The sequence below is a fragment of the Zingiber officinale genome, chromosome 9B, assembly GCF_018446385.1.
Source record: "Zingiber officinale cultivar Zhangliang chromosome 9B, Zo_v1.1, whole genome shotgun sequence".
Classification (NCBI taxonomy): Eukaryota; Viridiplantae; Streptophyta; class Magnoliopsida; order Zingiberales; family Zingiberaceae; genus Zingiber; species Zingiber officinale.
This window is the reverse complement of record NC_056003.1, coordinates 118,655,780-118,674,264: the sequence shown is the minus strand read 5'-3', so window position 1 is coordinate 118,674,264 and position 18,485 is coordinate 118,655,780. Positions and strand designations below refer to the sequence as shown.

At 36.1% G+C, this 18,485-nt stretch overlaps 2 protein-coding genes across 6 annotated transcripts; both read right to left on the bottom strand.

Annotated features, from left to right (window-relative positions):
* Positions 1-7,624, bottom strand: LOC122023787 (pentatricopeptide repeat-containing protein At5g11310, mitochondrial-like). Of its 3 annotated transcripts, XM_042582122.1 has the most exons (6): positions 5,602-7,624; positions 5,252-5,338; positions 1,545-1,953; positions 999-1,077; positions 671-933; positions 1-592 (listed from the first exon to the last, which is right to left on the bottom strand). In XM_042582122.1, exon 1 carries the CDS (start codon positions 7,551-7,553, stop codon positions 5,703-5,705), a length of 1,851 nt encoding a protein of 616 aa, XP_042438056.1. In that variant the 5' UTR covers positions 7,554-7,624; the 3' UTR covers positions 1-592; positions 671-933; positions 999-1,077; positions 1,545-1,953; positions 5,252-5,338; positions 5,602-5,702. The 3 variants fall into 3 exon arrangements, with proteins under 3 accessions (XP_042438056.1, XP_042438054.1, XP_042438053.1); XM_042582120.1 differs by having other exon boundaries at positions 999-1,953; XM_042582119.1 differs by having other exon boundaries at positions 671-1,953.
* A 3,065-nt stretch (positions 7,625-10,689) lies between these two features.
* LOC122022618 (type I inositol polyphosphate 5-phosphatase 1-like) lies at positions 10,690-18,238 on the bottom strand. Of its 3 annotated transcripts, none has more exons than XM_042580652.1 (11): positions 18,095-18,238; positions 17,834-17,984; positions 17,599-17,670; positions 16,869-16,956; positions 16,434-16,538; positions 13,373-14,183; positions 12,626-12,816; positions 11,907-12,015; positions 11,515-11,657; positions 11,185-11,413; positions 10,690-10,971 (listed from the first exon to the last, which is right to left on the bottom strand). In XM_042580652.1, exons 1-10 carry the CDS (start codon positions 18,125-18,127, stop codon positions 11,194-11,196), a joined length of 1,923 nt encoding a protein of 640 aa, XP_042436586.1. In that variant the 5' UTR covers positions 18,128-18,238; the 3' UTR covers positions 10,690-10,971; positions 11,185-11,193. The 3 variants fall into 3 exon arrangements, with proteins under 3 accessions (XP_042436586.1, XP_042436587.1, XP_042436588.1); XM_042580653.1 differs by having other exon boundaries at positions 17,834-17,939; XM_042580654.1 differs by lacking the exons at positions 10,690-10,971; positions 11,185-11,413; positions 11,515-11,657 and having other exon boundaries at positions 11,925-12,046.
* Between the last annotated feature and the right edge of the window lie 247 nt (positions 18,239-18,485).

Genomic DNA, 18,485 nt, shown 5'->3' with positions numbered 1-18,485 from the left:
TATAAAATTGTAAATACTATAATATGTGTGAGCTATAAAATCATAATACAACACGTTCGATCGCTTCAAGATTTAAACAAGAGTATTAGGCAAGAGATAACAATAGGACAGTTGGATAATAATACACGACTGAATAGTAGAGTGGGCGTCCTTTTTAATGATTTGGAAAAAAAAGAAACCCCCATTTAACTTTTGACCCTTTTTTTTATTATCTTCATGGGGTGGAAAGTTTTTGGGGGGCAAAAGCTGGAAGAGAATGCTGCACGGCACTGCAACGAGTGGAAAAGATGATATGAGATGCGGGGTCTCGTCTTCGCCTTTCCTAACCCTCCCAGTTTCCAGTCCCAATCGCAGCCCCACTCCTACTCGACGTTTCTTCATCTTCTCCCATTCATTATATTCCTATTCCTGTCCCTACCTCCACTTTGAGTGCCATTGGCAGACAAAACCACTTCCTGCACTGACTCAATCCCCTTTACTACTTCAGCATTCAAGTCCCTGCCTCATGCCCAGTGTTTCTCTAGATTTAGAACCAAATGAACTAAGATGGGGGTTTTAAATGATGTCTCTGTCGAGGTGCTGTGGAAATGCACTAGCAAAAACAGAGATAAAAGCAGGATGAAAGTGTGTGATTAAATGAATGAATTTAAATAGGCAAGTAGATGTATACCTCTCCAGTCTCCACTGCACTGCATCATCTGGAACTGTGTTAAAGCAAAAGCATGGTTGAGCACGTGGAAGTGAAGTGAAGTTTAGGTGTGGATAAGATGGTCCCGTTTCGTGCGTCTGAAAGGGAGCAGCACATCCACATGAAGAAGAAGCAGAATCTGAGGGGGGAAAAGCCAAGCCTCCTCCCTTGGCATTTACTTTGATCCATCAAGTGTCCTTATCCGCAGCATGATTGATGGCCCCATCTACATGTCCCTCTCTTATCTACAAGAGAAAAACAATGCAGTTGCAGTACCTAAAAAGGACAGCTATGGAACCTGTCCGCTAACCTTTGTGCTTTCCAGTCGGGCACACTGGAGGCCATGTCCACCAACAATGACACGCACCATTATCCAGCAACTAATGCCACTATCAATTAATTAAGTAGAGATTACACTAAAAGCAAGTCCTGGGCATGGGCCTGATAAGACCATCATGAGGAAAAATCAAGTGATAGTCCAAACTGTCCGACTAATATTAAACAACAATATCTCACTTTACATATGGATGTTTGATTGAAATAAGCTTATTCTCCTTTTCACACAAATAATTTATTATACAAACTTGAGGGTTAGCAGATAGTTGTTCATATCCAAGTGCATAAGATAGCATAAAAAAACATACCACGACAGTAGTAATGAATGCAGTAATCAATGAATGAATCGACTGTCAATACAAATGAAGAGACCTTCATTGTGGAAATAATTGTAAAAGACAAAAGCCAATAACATGATATCATAGATAAGTAAATGCATCAGTTATATAAGAGAGACTTGCATTGACGAAAACAAACTGTAGCCAGCAATATAATAAAATAAATAGACCAAAGATCTCACTAGTAATATGAGAGAACCTTCATAAAAAAAGGCAATTCGGTGAGTGAAGCCAATGCAGGTCCTAGAGAAAAGTCAAATCACATTAGGTCTATTATACACAGACTTATCCTGCATTGCAAAAAGTTATTTCTGTGATTTGAACCCACTAGATAATTACATGCATTTGAAAGAAGTTTTTTACATACCTCTTCCCTTATCCTGTTCTGAATAAAAGATAACAACAACAACAACAACAACAACAATAATAATGTGTTAGTAACCAAACAACAAAGGCCTCCATTGATACAGGGCATCCCTCTCGAGCAAGTTTCTTGGGATAATGATCTCTTCGAAAGCTGATAAACACAGCCAAATTTACCAGAATTCAAGAATCATTTTCACTCACTCTTCAACTTGATCTGGATAAAGTCTGGCAGGCAAGACAAAAATGGAAAATTCAGACTTTTGTCGTATATATATTTTCAGTAAACTTTCATCCTGAATTTGAAAACTATATCTCATCTTTGTGGATGCATTGAATCCCAAAATATTATGATTTAGCAAGGAATATTTTGTTTTTGTTTAACTTCCTATGGAAACATATGCTAGTGAGTTTATCCATTTTTATATTTTCTTTCAGAGTTAGTCCTACTACTGATTTCTGGATTTCTTATGTCTAAGATATATAGTGGATCTGCATGCTTATATAGTCGATCAAGCATTATGTTAATGGGCTATGATAAGAATAGTTTATCTATTTTATAAATGGGAGGCATTCCCTTGCAAATTGTATGGACAATTTTAATAAATATGTGGTTTTCCATTTTTTTTCCCTTCACTACTTGTTCTTGTATCCTACGTAGAAACTTTATCTTCTTTCAATTTTCCTAAAAATTTTGATATCAGAACTAGACTTTCTAGTCATTTAAGGGAGAATTATGAGCTCTGCAGTGTCAAAGATGCAGATTCTATTTTAGTATGATCAACAATCATCATGATTCATGATGAAGCTGGAACTAAAAAGTTTTTTTAAAAAAAAGGATTCAAAGGCAATGAATTCTCTTCATCCAATGTTATCCATGATAGTCATTTTTAGAATCACAATAGCTGAGATATCGAAGGAAGCATGAGAGACTCTTGGAATAATAATATCAAATTGCCTCTAAGTACTCACAGTAAAGCTCCAATCCCATGTTGTGAGTTTGAGGCTTTGTTGAATTTATTTAACAATTTCTTCCTAAGTTCCTAAGAGTATGTAGTTTTGGCCAAATAAAATTCTATGAAGAAAATAGTGATAATCAAATTGTCCTTGAAAAAGTTTTCACTAAAATGATATATTTTGGTTCCATATTATATCATGTCAGTTCAGTTTGCATATTTATTTAATTGAATTATTAATAATAACATAATTATCAAAATCAAAAATTGTATAACTTAAAACTTGTCAAATACATGAGATGCTAACCCCTTTTACCGATTGATAGTATGACTTATTCTTTAAAAAATCCTAAAAACTCTAACCTTGTTTAAAGAGACTTATCTAAAAATAACTATACAATTTTAAAGAAGCAAACTATGCTATCATATCCATAGAATATTTTAGGGTTATACATGGATACAAAAATATGTTTTCCCACACTCCCTTCAAACTGGTGAATAGATGTTCATCATTTCTATTATTTTCTATGTTTCTTTGAGATCCTACTATACTTGGTGAGTTGCTTGTTGATGAGCTTCTTTTGGATACTGGATGAATTGACTAATTACAATTTGAGATATAAAATATTATATTTTAATCTTAAGTTAGATTTTGAATTTTGTATTTAAAAAAACCAGCTCAATGCACGAAGCTCCCAACAATACAGGTCCTGAAGAAGGGTCAAACCATATTGGATCTATTAATTATATTTATTTAATTTTGTAAGAAAACTCATTATGGTTTGACCCTTCCTTGGTACCCCGTATTGACAGAATCTTCGTACATCTAGATACCCATTTAATTTGTAAGTATAATTTGTTTAAATGAAAAAAAAAAAAATCAACTCTACTCCAACTCAATCAAATCTAAAATTTAAGATGCAAGATTTTGTCAATAAAATTAAATTAAAAATTAAAAAAATATTCTTTCAAATTAAACTAGATAGCAAAATAAATGAATTATTTTTAAATTTAATCAAGCATCGTGTTAAACTCTAGTTGTTTTTTGACAGCCAAACCAAAACTAAGAGAAGACACAAGGAGGACAAGATTGACATGGTCTTGTTAAACTATAATTTTCTCATTGTTTGCTCGCACGACTTTGACATTATAGAAGTTAGAACATGAAAAAAAATCATTGCAAATGGTAGGTACTAAATTTTATCTTATTTAAAATTTTGCATTATTAAATTATTTTTTTAAAATTTCCTAGTTGATTAATTAGCCAATTGAACCAACATTTTAAGTTTTAAGGGTCGACTGAAAATGGATTAAGGGTTAAGTGGATCCCATCAAGTAGACATGGTGATGATTAGGATCAGTGGATACAAATTAGGCTTGATTTATATTTATTTTTAACATGTTTGAACCTGAACTAAGTTTATAGATAGTATAGTTTGGTTTAATTGTATTTAATTAGATTAGTGGTATTTTTAGAAGCTTATGCTGGTGTAATTGAGGAGATTGTGGTGCTATCTACCTTTAAAAAGCTTGAGTTAAGAAGAGGTTGTTGATGCAATCATACTTGAGTTGAGTTGGTTATGTGGCTGGCAACACTGTTGCCATATTGTTGAAGTTAGATAATGAGATGAATTAATCTGATTAATATGATGTCATATGTGGAAATGCAAGATCTTGACAATAAGTATAGGTGCAATTTGGCCAAGTTTGGTTCGTGAAAGTCCACGAGTTGAGATGTTTGGCAAGTATGAAGTCCCAGAGAGTGAGCTTATGCCAGCGAAGTCCTGACAAGTTAAGTGGAGTCTCCAAGAGGATGAAGTTTTGGCGTCAAGGAGAACTAGATGTTTAACAAAAAGTCCCGAAAGTGGAACCTCCTTGTAGGTGATCAAGACAGTTCAAATTGGTCATCAAGGACCTAATATATCTTCCTATAAGTCTAGACAGTCTAAATTTGGTCCTAATATATCAAGATGTTTTGGAGTCTTATAATGGATCAGGCTGGATAGGTTGGCCATCAAGGTATTTAGGCACAAAACACCTTGATGAGGAAGGTATTCTATGTATGAAAACAAAAGAGAATGTGCGCCATTTGAAGTTTTCAAAGTAAAATAATATTTGCACAGAAAGTAAACTGGGGTGTGTTGTATCAAAATTTTGCCAAAAAAATTACAAGAGACTAAATGCACAAAAACACTTTAGGTTTCTATATAATACAACCTTAACTGAAAAAAAAGATCCACCACAGTGTTTTTTCTGGCATATGTGAATTGTATTTCTGCTATATAGAAGGGGACTCTTAAAGACAATAATTTCACAAGATGCTTGAGCGGAAAGCATATCTTTATGAAAAAAAATTAAAGAAGGTACTCCACAGAATTGGAAAAAGGTAAGCATATTTATGTAAATCTCTAATCTTGTTGTGGGCCATTAATCATGCATAAAAGGATAAGCACTATGGTATATGTGGTTTCATCTCACATAAATATGTGTCACGTCTGGGATTTTTCCCAGGTGCACTTTTATGACCTCACATATTCACAAAGTTGACTTGGAGGGCTTGTGGAACTTACACATCAACTTCTTCATAGAACCGTAGGGAAGAATGGCGAGTTTGATCGTGGAGAGATGCTTCAGATAATGAACCTGGCCAACAAGTCCTGAGAATAAATATAGCATAAATCACTTCAATCAGCATCCAAATTTAACATTTCATCAAAGGATGTTTTATCACTCATGTTACTTTCTGTTATCTTCGATTTATACATGGGAAACAACAAAATTCTTAGCATAATCTAAGTAATAAACAGTAGCACTTTACTATTTTGGAATAGTATATTAGAGGAGCATTTTCATAGCAGAGAAAGCAACTAGCAATAATCAGAGTAGAAGCATAGTTAAAGGAGAGGAATGGGCACTTCACCACATGAATCAAGTCTGAACTCCAAAGCATTCAATTGCATGGCTTCTAGAGAACTCCATGCAATAGCAAATTGATAATCCTCATTATCAAACTTTAGCACTTTATGAGCAATCAAATGTGGTACTACTTTGCTCAGCATGAACTCTTCTTCTAATTTCGGTTATCAATTTACTTGCTCTAACCTCAGCAATCTCATTTGAGCTCTTCCATTTTTGTGTCTCATTTGAGCTCTTCCATTTTTGTGACTTCTTTGAGTCTTTACGTGTTTTTAAAACATCTGACATCACCTCAGCCTTCCTCAAGATGGATTTTCTGCGCTCAGCAACATCATCCTTCTCCCTTTCACGAAAAGTATCTGGCAGCTTTGTAGAGCGAATCACTGAGTTCATCTGATTTCTAACATTTATTTCCACTTCAGCCATTCCCAACCTCTTAAGTCCTCTCACAAGAATCCGATAAGTAATATATTGCGGCACAATCCCTCTTTTGATCATACTCTCAAATTCCAAAGATGCCTCCTCAAGCCTACGCATTCGACATAGCAAATGCACCAACATGGTACTCGTATCTAAGTCTTGATCAAAACCATTTTTATTCATCTCCTTTATCAGCTGTACGGCCAGCTCTAGTCTCTCTTTCTCACACAGCATTTTGATCAATAGCTGGTATGTGAGTCGATCTGGAGAGTATCCCGAATGAATCATCTTGGTGTAGAGGTTCATGCCTTCTTCAATTTTTCCAAACTTGGAGAAAAACCTGAAAAAATAATTGTAAGTGGTCGAAGATGGAATAATGCCCCTTGCTATCATCATCTTCAGGATTTTGCTGGCGCCAGCAAGGTCCCGACGCTTGCAAAAACCCTTCACCATGGAATTAAATGTGGAGATGTTGGGAGAAACACCATAGAGAGGGAACTTTTCAAGCATCCCAAGAGCCTCTTTGAATCTACCATCCTCGGATAATGCATCAATGATCGGATTGCACGTAAGAGGGTTGGCCTGAATCCCAGCAGTCTTCATCTCTTCCAGTAGGGTGAGGGCCTGTTCTGGGCGGCGCATGCGGCACAGCCCCTCTATGAGTGTTCCATAGGTGACGACCGTGGGAGAAACTCCCTTTTCTCTCATCTGATCCCACAGCTTCTCGGCTTTGCGCAGTTTCCGAGATTGGAACCAGCCATGGAGCAGCATATTGTAAACACGAACTGAAGGGGGTGCAGTGGCGTCCTGTCTAGTGCGATCAAGCAATTCCGCAGCTACCTTTGTGTGGCCTTCCTTGCAAAGGGCGTCGATGAGGAGCTCAAAGGGATCCGAGGCGCCATCTTCTGCGGAAACGGCTTCTGGGTGGCGCCGGGTGTAACAGAAGGTGCGGATGGCAGCGGAGGGCATTCCGGCGCGGGCGTAGCGTCGGAAGAGGGAAGAAAAGGCTGAAAGAGGGAGAGGAGCGTGGTGAAGGAGAAGAGACCAGGCGGAGTCGAAAGCCCGGGACTTGCCGAGGCGATCTATGAAGGTGACAAGGAGAGGAGAGGCAAGTTGGGGGGTCGCCCAACGGTAGAGAGCGAGGATGGCGTTGGAAGAAAGGTCGCCGGAGCCGAGTATGGAGGAAAGGATGGGGGCCGAAGGGGCAACGCCGGAGTGGAGCAGAAGAGATTCCAGTTGGGAGGAATCAGTGGCCGTCCGGAGGAGTCGGGCGACGGTGGCAGCGTCATCTCTGTCGCCTTCTTCTGTGGAGAGGGTCGGCAATAGATCCGTACGCGCGAGATCTGGCACGGCGGGGTCGGCTTTTGGGATCGGTCGAGAAGGGCGGCGCGTGCGATGTCTGGAGATGGCGGAGAGCGGCGAGGAAGCAAGGGATGGAGAATCGGAGGCAGAGTAGAGGGAGCGGAGGGGGAGGAGGCGGTTGTTGGGAGTGACGAGAGAGGCGACGATGCATCGCCGGAGCAGGTGAGGAAGCATACGGAGTCGTGGGTGACGTTGGGAGCCAGACGGCCGTAGATGTAGAAAGAGGGGTATTTATAATTTATTCACCCAGTGAGCAGCGCAGTTACCCTCTTGGCGTTAGTTTTAGTGGCGATTGTTAGGGTTGAAGGGCTTAAAAGGATTAAGAGGTTAATATTGTTGGTCTAATACGCTATAACGGTGTGTATTCGAATGATAATATAGATTTCCTATCGTGACACTATAAAAAGTGATTAATTAGATTAGGCAACATCGAGTTTGGAATGATCCAAGCGCGCACGGTTAGTCTAAAAGTCCAGTATTCTTTGATTACGCTTCTTATTTGAAGGAAAATTCTTACAAATATGCGAACCCCGCCGATATCTGAGAGACAATCTGAGTATTTTACCATAACACCATGCCCTCGGGGACTCCTATCATGAGACTATAGTCCTAAGGGCATGTTCGTCTAATATGTGATCATTAATAAAATGTATTCATCAAAATTAATCAAATATTTGGTAAATAAAATAGGTAAAAATAATAAGGGCATCCGAATTTAAGAGAACCAATGAAAATGGATTCTTTTTTTCAAAAGAAAAAAAAACAAAAGTACAAAAATAAAAAGGACGTCCCACATTAATATATCATAATATTCACAATCCTTTTCTTATAAAAAAAAACCTCAAATAAACGTCTCTTATCCTAAAAATATCCTTATATTCAATGTTACATATTGTAAAAACTACATGTTAACTTTTACACGTTCGATCATAATTAAATTATGTTCATTTAAAATATAATGAGTGTCATAGAGTTCTCATCATTTGATTTTCTAGTTAAAATATTATTTTAATTATGTTATTACTCAAAAAATTAAAATTAAAATGATATAAAATTACTATGGTAGAAACTAGCAACTAGATTCTATAACTGTAGAAGCTAATAACTAGCTTCTACGACATGTAAAAACTAGCCCCCAAGGTTAACTCAATGGGTACGTGCATGGGATAATAACTGTAGTGGTTGGGAGGCGAAACTTAGTAAGGGCTTTCATCATCTCTACATACCCCCGTCCATGCACTTGCCAATTTGGGTTCCTGCTGAACTCTCTCAATGGTGGGGCAGTCATGAGAGGGTCGCAAACATGGCGGTACCACATTTTTATATGTGTAGAAGCTAGCATCTTGCTTTCATAATTGTAGACACTAGTAGCCTAGCTTCTGCGAATGATCAGATAATATATTGTAAAAGCTAATTACTAGCTTTTACATATTGTAGAAGCTAGATGTTAGCATCTATAATTATAGAAGCTAGTTGTTAGCTTCTATATGATCGAATGATTTAATAATGTAAAGGTATTTTGGACATATCACTTTAAAAGAGATGCTCATTTGACTTTAATAAAAAATGGGGCGCTCATCGGATGAAAACGCAAATGACGGTCGCCATCCCTTTTATCCAATGTTGTTGTAGCAACTATCGGTAGTTGCTACAACGTGTAGAAGTTACAATGTACTTAGGATAAGTTTGGAATTTACACCGTGTAGAAGTTACTGAGTACTACTATAACATATAGAACTTATCCAATATTTGTTAGAACGTATTTAGGGTAAGTTTAAGATTTAGGGTTGTAGTAACTATAAAATAGTTTTTACAATTATTTTAAAGTGATTTTAATAAATTTTAAATAATTTTGATTAAATTGATAAATAACATTTTGATATAATAGTATTCAAAAATCCTAAATTCTAACTCACCCTAATAAACACATTGTAGTAGCTACTAAGTAGATAGATTCTACATATTATAGCAGCTACTCGGTAACTTGTACAAATGTAAACTCTGAATCCAAATTTTAAACTTACCCTAAGGGGGTGTTTGGTTGGGGGTTATCATTGATAACCTTGGTAGGTTATCAACAAAAACCTTGTTTGGTTTAGGTAATGAGTGATTCCCGGTAATAAACAATTCCCGCCACGTCAGCAAAGTCGGCATGCAACCCGGAATTGCATTACCTCCGAAATCTAAGGTTTTGGACGATGCCGGGGTTATCAAATTATTTATTCCAAAATCACCCTCGTGTACGGCTTCCTGATCGGTCTGGTGACCGATCAGGGAACCTCCTGATCGGTCTGTAGACCGATCAGGAGGTTCCCTGATCGGTCCAGAAATTTTCAATCAAATATTTAACTTTATTTTAATTATATATATATATATATATATTAAATTTTAAAAAATTTCAAATCAATTATATTTATTTATTACATATTTCATCAACTTATTATTTATTAATATTATTAATTTAATTTAATTTATTTTCAAAAATTAATTGAATATCAAATTCAACTAAGGGTAATATAGTAAATGTTAAATTAAATTATAGTATTACCTTGATTGAACCAAACAGCGTTATGGTTATATTTTATTCCCCATAACCTTGGTTATGTGATTACCAGGTAATCACATAACCAAGGTTATGTTTGATAACTTGAACCAAACACGCCCTAAACACGTTGTAGCAATTACTCTGTAGCTTTTACATATTGTAGCAGTTAATCAATATGTTTTATATGTTGTAGTAGTTGTTCAGTAGTTATTATAATAATGCTAGGTCAAGAGTATTTTTGAGATAAAAAGATTGAAGAAATACCTTTTTGATTTTTATTTATTTTAAAAAAGAGACTCCTTTTGATAATTTATAAATTTTGGAACGCCTTTTTTTATTTTTGCCCAATAAAATCCTCCCAGGTCAATATTACTCGAATATTTAATAAAAGAGGAAGAAATTGAACCTCGATATAATGGCGACATTGAAGTCACGGTCGAGTGACGAAAATAATCTCTTACAACATGTAAAATAAGACTATAAATAGACTCAATATGATCCAATCATTCACTGAAACCCCACGTTGATACAACCCTTAAGTGGATTTTATTTCTACAAGGATGAGTGGTAAAGCATTTATAATCATGGGTTAAACATGAGCTAATTTAAGCTCGAATTAAGCTTTATAAATTACCTTATTCAATGTTTCGTTAATTGATACTTGAGTCGACTTATTCACTCTTAGGAAAAATGAAAAAACAAAAAAGAATATTATATTCATATGCTTGTGAACAATGAAAAATTTAAATCGAGTGAAACCATGAATAACCACTAAAGATATCTTAAGTTGACTAAAAAATAATAATTTTACTATTACAACGGAATGCTGAGTAGTTGCCATGGAACAGTTAGCTGTTACAACACCTACAATCCAGAAGCGGTGATCTTGCAATGACATGAAAGTAGTTGTAGCAACTTACAGTTGGCCTCGTTCCGAGTATTCACAACGATATTCACACACTCTTCGTCGAGTAAGAGACTTGGGCTTAGGAAACATGCGTCTCAATTCACCAGCTCCACTGGCTCTCCTTGATGCTTTATTTGCCTCTACAATTAGGAAAATAAATGTTTCTTCATCAACACAAAAGAACACTTGTACTCCAATCTATCTATCCCTGTCTTGTTATTTCTTGGATTATCTTTTTTAAGGAAAAAAGCAATGCGAAATATGATTTATTTATCAAGTAAAGCTATTTGACATGATGACTGAGAATTGGGCAAATTTGATGCATTTTGTTTATGAAGCCAACTTTTCCCTACCATCCAAGTCTAGTAGCTCATGGGTAATTCATTTTCAGCCTCTTCAATTAGTTGTTCTTCGATCTCTGCATCTGTAAACGTGAGAGCTCGCTGAAGTTTTCTATGGCAGAATACCTCAACTTCGGCCATGAAAACAGCTGTGACAGGTCTGTGATCGGATAGGTTTATCTCCGCTCTCTTGTAATTTACAAGTTTAATGCCTTTGCCAAATGATAGAATGCGGTCGCACCTGCAAATAAATGTAAATAGACAATCATGATCAGAGATATCCAATCATCACAAAATTTACTAAGAATGCCGTCATAAAATGAAGGAAAAGATGCATCACACCATGCAGGAGTTCGCTTTCCACCCTTTGTAATCTCCCCAATGTATTTCTCTGAGTTCAACTCATATTTGTAGGTAGGAGGGAAGTTTATAACACCTTCTGACCATCCATCGAAAACATGCCCTTTCTTAAGCTCGAGCCTCAGCTGCAGTGATAACAAATCATACCAAAATTTATGTAAAAGTTTCCTTTCATATAGTTAGTGAATTTGAAGAGAGTGCATGCTTTAATGAAATCAAATCCTCGTGCTCTTTAACAAAAATAAATAAATGAATCAAACAGTAATATATCTCGTTCTTAATTTTAATCATCCAATTTTATTAGCAACACTTAGTGGACTTGAAACACAAATGAAAACAAAAGGAAAAAAAATGAAACACAACAAATCACGTACCTGGTCCTTTTCAAATAGTTTACACCATTCCTTTCTATTTATTAGTTCATGAGTTCTTTCATATGGCAGGTTGATCCGGTAATTTAGATCGCCTAACCAGATGATTCTTCTGAAAATTGAATTCGTAGAGATCAGAAATTCTGTACGCAGGTAAAGAAAATGAATTCAAACTTCAAGGCTAAAAGGAGATGTGTCATGTTCAATTTTCCATGCTATAAGTGGCTAGGAATATCGTCAACATCATGAGGCCTAAGTTCAGTTTTCCTGTTATATGTAGTCTATACAACTATAGCATCATCATGCTCGATTTCCATTGAGACTTGATAAAATAATAGTTCTAGAATATATTACTATTTCAATTATGATTTCAGAAAGAAATTGACTTGTAATAGGCTCTGCAGTGTTTACTTACTGAATTTGATATAAATATTTACTATCCGTTTGTAAATAGTTATTTTGCAATTTATCTTCCTATCCCCATGTAAAGCCTTGGGGACTTTCAGTAATTCTAAAGGAGTAACAGGGTTGCCTTCATATCTGAAACCTTTAGACCATCACACCTTGTGCTCTCCCTAGGTTAAGACTTTGATTAGCCGAAACATTCTATGTAATTCAAGAATAAACAGAAGTGCTGCACATCCTCCACTTTAACTAATAAAAGCAGCATAGAGTCATTTGAATGCAAATCTTAGGACGTGATGGACATTTGATTAACTTACTCGTGATCACAGATCGTCTTAGGCATTCTACCACTTGGAACTGCAGAAGAACAGAATAGTGTTCTCCTTTGAATTTCTTGCACATCAGCATTCCTTCGAAGTTCATCACCTTCTTTTTCTCCCGAGGTTAGATGACTACATATGAAGCAAAAATGTGTCTGATATATAGACATGCTGACTGATATAGATCCCTGTAATGAGGTACAAAGATTGAAGGTCGTTATTTTTAGGATCAAGTTATGCAATAAAAAAACTTTCATGATATGAATAACACAAACCCTGGCACCTCTAAGCACTTCAGAATTTGAAAAAGAGAAACATTAGGAGAAAAGAGTGGCATAAAGAAGTGTAAATGTCCTCTCAATCCATCAATCATCAGCATCTGTAAAACAGCCTTTTCAAGATGGAAAGTTACAATTACAAATTTTTTGAAAGTTTGTGCATTGGACTATCCAAAGCGCTAAGATGTACGAGGTAATTGTCTATTAATATAAAGAGTGAAGAGAAACTTTGACCCATCAAAACCTTTAAACCATCAAAACCAGTAGATTCCACTCATATTCAGTTGGTAATTTTAGAGTTATAATATTTTATCATTCATTACATGTTAAATTTGTCAAAATACTTGTCCTATTCAGCGACTGAGATGAATCTCATAAACTTTAAAGCATTTTATAACTTCCATAACTTGCCAAAAGAAGACATGACCATTGGGCCATTCAATCCAATCCGTTTTTAAGGACTAACCTTGTTACCTATGTAGCCCATGACACCTACTCCAGCAGTTGATATTTTCAAGTTCTGAATATGCTTCCGCAGGCTTCTACGAACCCAGACTGAGAGATAAATACCCACCATTTGTTTGCTTATAATTCGCACAAACAATGACCTTTTCTTTCTATTTGAAGCAGACTCCAAAACTGATTCAGGACTCACAGATGGATATGTTGAAGCTTTAGGCTCAACATTGAGAGACTTGAAGGAATTGCATGCTTTAAAAGATTTAACTGAATTTAATGATTTTGGTCTCAGTGCATCAGCATGATATTGAGATAACAAATCCAATAGTTGTTCTGGCCAAATTAATCCAATCCTTTCCGAGCTGCTTAAAGTTTTGGTAAGCTTCTTTTTCTGACTTACTATGGCTTCTGACCTCATATCATGATTGTTAAAGCTCAAATTACCATATCTTTTGAAAATATGTTCAAGATTCGGTTTATGTGCATGTCGATCTGTGACCACAAAGCGCCTTTGGTCATCTGTATTTACATCAATCTGGTCTTCATTGAACTGGATATTTACGGACTGTGCATTGAATTGAATGTCCTCATCACTGTCACTATCAGACTGGGACAATAGTTCATCTTCTACGGCAAGAGAATCATCAGATGGTCTGAATCTTGATGGTGAAGGAGGATCACTGTAACATTTGTATTTCTCTTTAAATGACTGAATCTTGTTCAGTGTCTCACGAATTATATGTTCCCATCTTTGGATAGGGCGGCTATCCTCAGCACCAAGGACATTGCCAGCATTTAGTGGAACAATTTCCTGAAAGCTGCAACAAAAGGGATCCTATTTTAGTGCGTGAAGAAACAGATAACTATTTTAGTGCGTGAAGAAACAGAAAACATGTTACTTCCTTTGTACCCATGTCATATAGCAACATTTGAACTTTGACACTCCTAGGGGCTAGGGGGGCGCCTGATAATTTTCCTCTACAAACACTTACCTTGGTGAAATTCTTGACATTTGGACTTTGACACTCCTAGGTGGACACCTTATAATTTTCCTCTACAAACACTTTGTAAAATTCTTGACATTTGGATTTGGCACTCATAGGGGGACACCTGATAATTTTCCTCTACAAAAAACATACAAATTCTCAATATCTAAGTTGCAATGGTTGTTTTCCCTAGTGGTCTCATCAGCAAATTAAATTTCCATTAAGGAAGAATAAGAATAATTTTCCTCTACAAAAAGCTTACAAATTCTCAATATCTAAGTTGCAATGGTTGCTTTCCCTAGTGATCTCATCAGCAAATTAAATTTCCATTAAGGAAGAACAGGAATAATTGATTTACAGAAACATGAAAGGCTTAAAGTCTACACTTCCAGTATGCATACCACAACTTACAACTTCATGATTGGACAAATCTATATGAATATGCAATGAACAACATGATTAATAGACAAGTTTAACTATTAGTATTATTTTCTTCATAAAGGTAATAGCTAGCTAGACATATGATAATCATTACAAAACAATTCAAGTTAACATAGAAACAGGACAGCCACAACATACCTAGAAGGCTAAACCTAAGATATTTGTGAGATGCATCCACCCACACACAATAAAAAAAAAACATGTCAGGCATCCAACACTAACACGCTCAAGGTTAGGCATCAATATCTGTATGCTTTTGTAATATTGTTATGTTCTTTTCTTCTGTGTTGATCAGCATGAACTCCATGTTAATAATAGAGTTACCATAGGGTACTGTATGTGTGTCTGATGTCTCAATTATATTCTGAGGTTATTATTAAAGTTGGTTTTAAATGACCAAGTTCATGTAGGGAGCTGGTTTACAGGCGGACAGTGATCCAAACTTTATCTTAAAAGAGTAAGATAAAGCTTACAGGAGTTGAGAATGAACTATAAACTCCCCATTTAAGTAGGATAAAATTTACAGGAGTTGAGAATGAACTATAAACTCCCTATTTATCTGATGCTGTTATAGCAACAACATCAAGCAAGTTTAATGTGTATGCCCTTTTCCTTTTATCCTCTTCCAAAAAGATATGAGTTCTCTTCTCAGAAAATCTAAGGAGATCTTGTGTTTTGTAATCAGACAAATCTATCATCAATTTTCAAAATTAAAGATACGAGTTCTCTTTTTAATTGAAAGTTGATGATAGATATGTTAATACACATAAAAGATAATATATATTTAGAAATGTTTCCTAGATAATAAGATTAGATGTTATTACTTAGTGTGTTTTTTAATTACAAAGAAATACTAGTATTCCATTAAATAAATCATGTCTATAATATAATAAATTTAATATTATATCAAGTTTATGTATTGTAGTATATAAGGATGTGCTATATTAATCTATTAATGATAGAATATGACTAGTAGTTGAGAGAAAATAAAACTTTATAGTTTTGTGAAAAGAATACAACTTAAAGGCTTAAGATTAAGGAATATGGAAAAGGCTTATTCTCTCTAACACTCCCCCTCAATTATTAACATAACATAAAAACAAATCAAGTAATAGAGAATACTTAGTAAAAATGTCAGGTTATTTGTTCTTTTGAAAAAGTGTATGGGTGTTCTAATCTACTCATACATGACTACACCTTGAATGAAGAAACACTCTCCTTCAACCTGTTTTGTGCGCTCATGAAACATTGAATTGTTTGCAATATAGATGATTGCCTAATTGTCACGATACATATCCATTCGTTCTGTGATACACACAGCACAATCATGTTTTTTGACTTCCTTAATAAATTTTATGCAGCTGAAGGCTAATCTCTGTTTTCATATTTGTACAAATGCAGCAAAATCCTTCAAAATCATTCTTACTAGAATCTCATCATTTGTTACTAATATTTCTTGGCATGACATTGTCGGCACATAGAAACAATGATCAGCGGTTAATCATACTTAGAGTGTGAACTATGATATAACACTTATGTCAAGTATAAAAGATTAGAGAAATACATGTGGCATCCAAAATTACTTGATGACTGATCACTGAATATAATTTCAGGGCTAGTGCTTGTGTTATTAGAGGTTACCCAAGCACATATATGTCAGCAGCTTCCTCCATATGTAGCCAATCTCTGATGTCTAAATCATCCGGTGGAAGTCTTCCCCCAACATTCCATGTTCCTGCAAGGATCCTGATTGACCAAACAATTAGCAGATTACCAACTTCTAAACCTTCTGATATTAGATACCTAGAAATACAAATGGGGATAACAAGAAATGAATAAAAAATGTGATAACAAGGAGCCTTTGGATTTTCCTGCAAAGATCCTGATTGACCAAATAGTTAGCAGATTACCATCATCCGCACCTTCTGATATTAGTTGCCCAGAAATACAAAAGCAGATTATAAGTAATGAATAGAAAGTGTGATAACGAGAAGTCTATGGATTTTCCATCTAATATGATTATTGCTTACCATTAATCGTGTAAACATAGATTGGATAAGGTGATATTAGACATGCCTTAGTTCCTTGGTATTTATATATTGAGCGCGAAGAGTCTCAGATTTTCGTCTTCGTAACCTATAAGGAATGCTGTCCCTGCGATTAGCTGCAAAATACAATATAAGGGCACATGCGACCATGAGAATTGTAGTTGTTACTAATAAATCAAATGTATAAAGAAATATATGATAGCACAGACAATATTCAGAATATATATATATATATATATATATATAGAGAGAGAGAGAGAGATTCCAAAAAGACCACAAAACTGAGGCAAACTCATGCACTTCGCAGTTGTCTTATGAATATACTTTATAGAATCAATTAGAACTAATGATATCACAATAAAATCAACATAGTCAATTGCATAATTTCTACTTGAATTATAAGCTAATGGTGATCAAATTACAGCAGATACAACAGTCTATCAACACATGACAATGTAGGCTTAGATAGAGAATTTGCTTAGATACAGGATCTGGCTAGAGAAACTATTTGAGTTAGAGCTGTTGAGTGGATGATTCACTTCAGCAGGACTAGGAGTTTGGCCGAGGTGGATTTTTTCTAAGAGGTTGGTCAAGGTCTGTTATTCATTGTTGTCGGATTCATGATCATCTCTCAGTGACTAGTTTGTTATTTTTGGATAAGTTCATGTGAACACAGTAACAAATTTAACCTAAGAAAGAAAAGTTATCAAAATCTGGAAATTAGACATTAAATGAAAAAAAAAAGAAGGAAAATTTACCATTGGTCTCTGCACCAAGTCCACCCAATCTCCTCTCCTCATCACGCAATTGACGCTCCCAACCGCACATCTCTGCACCAAACCAATATGGGCACACGGATTATGGGAAAGATTTAAAAAAAAAAAAGAGAACTCAGTCGACGGAAAGAACCAAAAGGGGGGAGAATTTTAATTTTTTAAGTTAAGGAGAGAGTTAATATGTTCACAAAATGAGTAGAAGAAGCGAAACCACAACCTTCGTACTCGAACTCGCTCTCCGTGGTCTCAGATTCGTCGGCGCTAAAGTCGGACTCTCTGGAGCTGATATTGAGCCACTTCTTGAGAACGATCTTGGGCCACAGCTGCAGGCAGGCGCAATCCAAACAAGAGAGTTCAGTCCAACTCCACTGCAATTCCCCCGACCGACAAGCGCGACAAAAAAGCAAGCACGGAATGGATCTGGCCGTTCACGCCACTGGCAAAGGAGAGACAAGAACGAAATCTGAAGCCTTCTTACCGCTTTTTGCTTCTTCATCGCTGCCTGCCTCATTTTTCAGGTCGACGGAGACGGCGACAGCTAGGCGATACGAAGCCGGGAATGGAGCTCCTACTCGTCCCCCCCGGCGCCACCAACGAGAAGAGGGAGCGGAGAGATCGGACACTGAGCGAAAATAAATAGAATTTTTCGATGGAAAGGTCGCTATGTGGGGTCTCTCGGGAGTCGTCGGATCTGGACGGTTCAAATCCGTTTAAAAGGTAGACAAAGAAAGGTGCGGATGAATCGTTGACGAGATATGAAGCGTTCGATTAGCAATCGGACGGCTGATAATGGTCTTTCTAGGCCAAGATTGAGCTTCAATTTCAATGTAACAACAGATAATTTTTTCTTAATAAATAATTAACTTAAA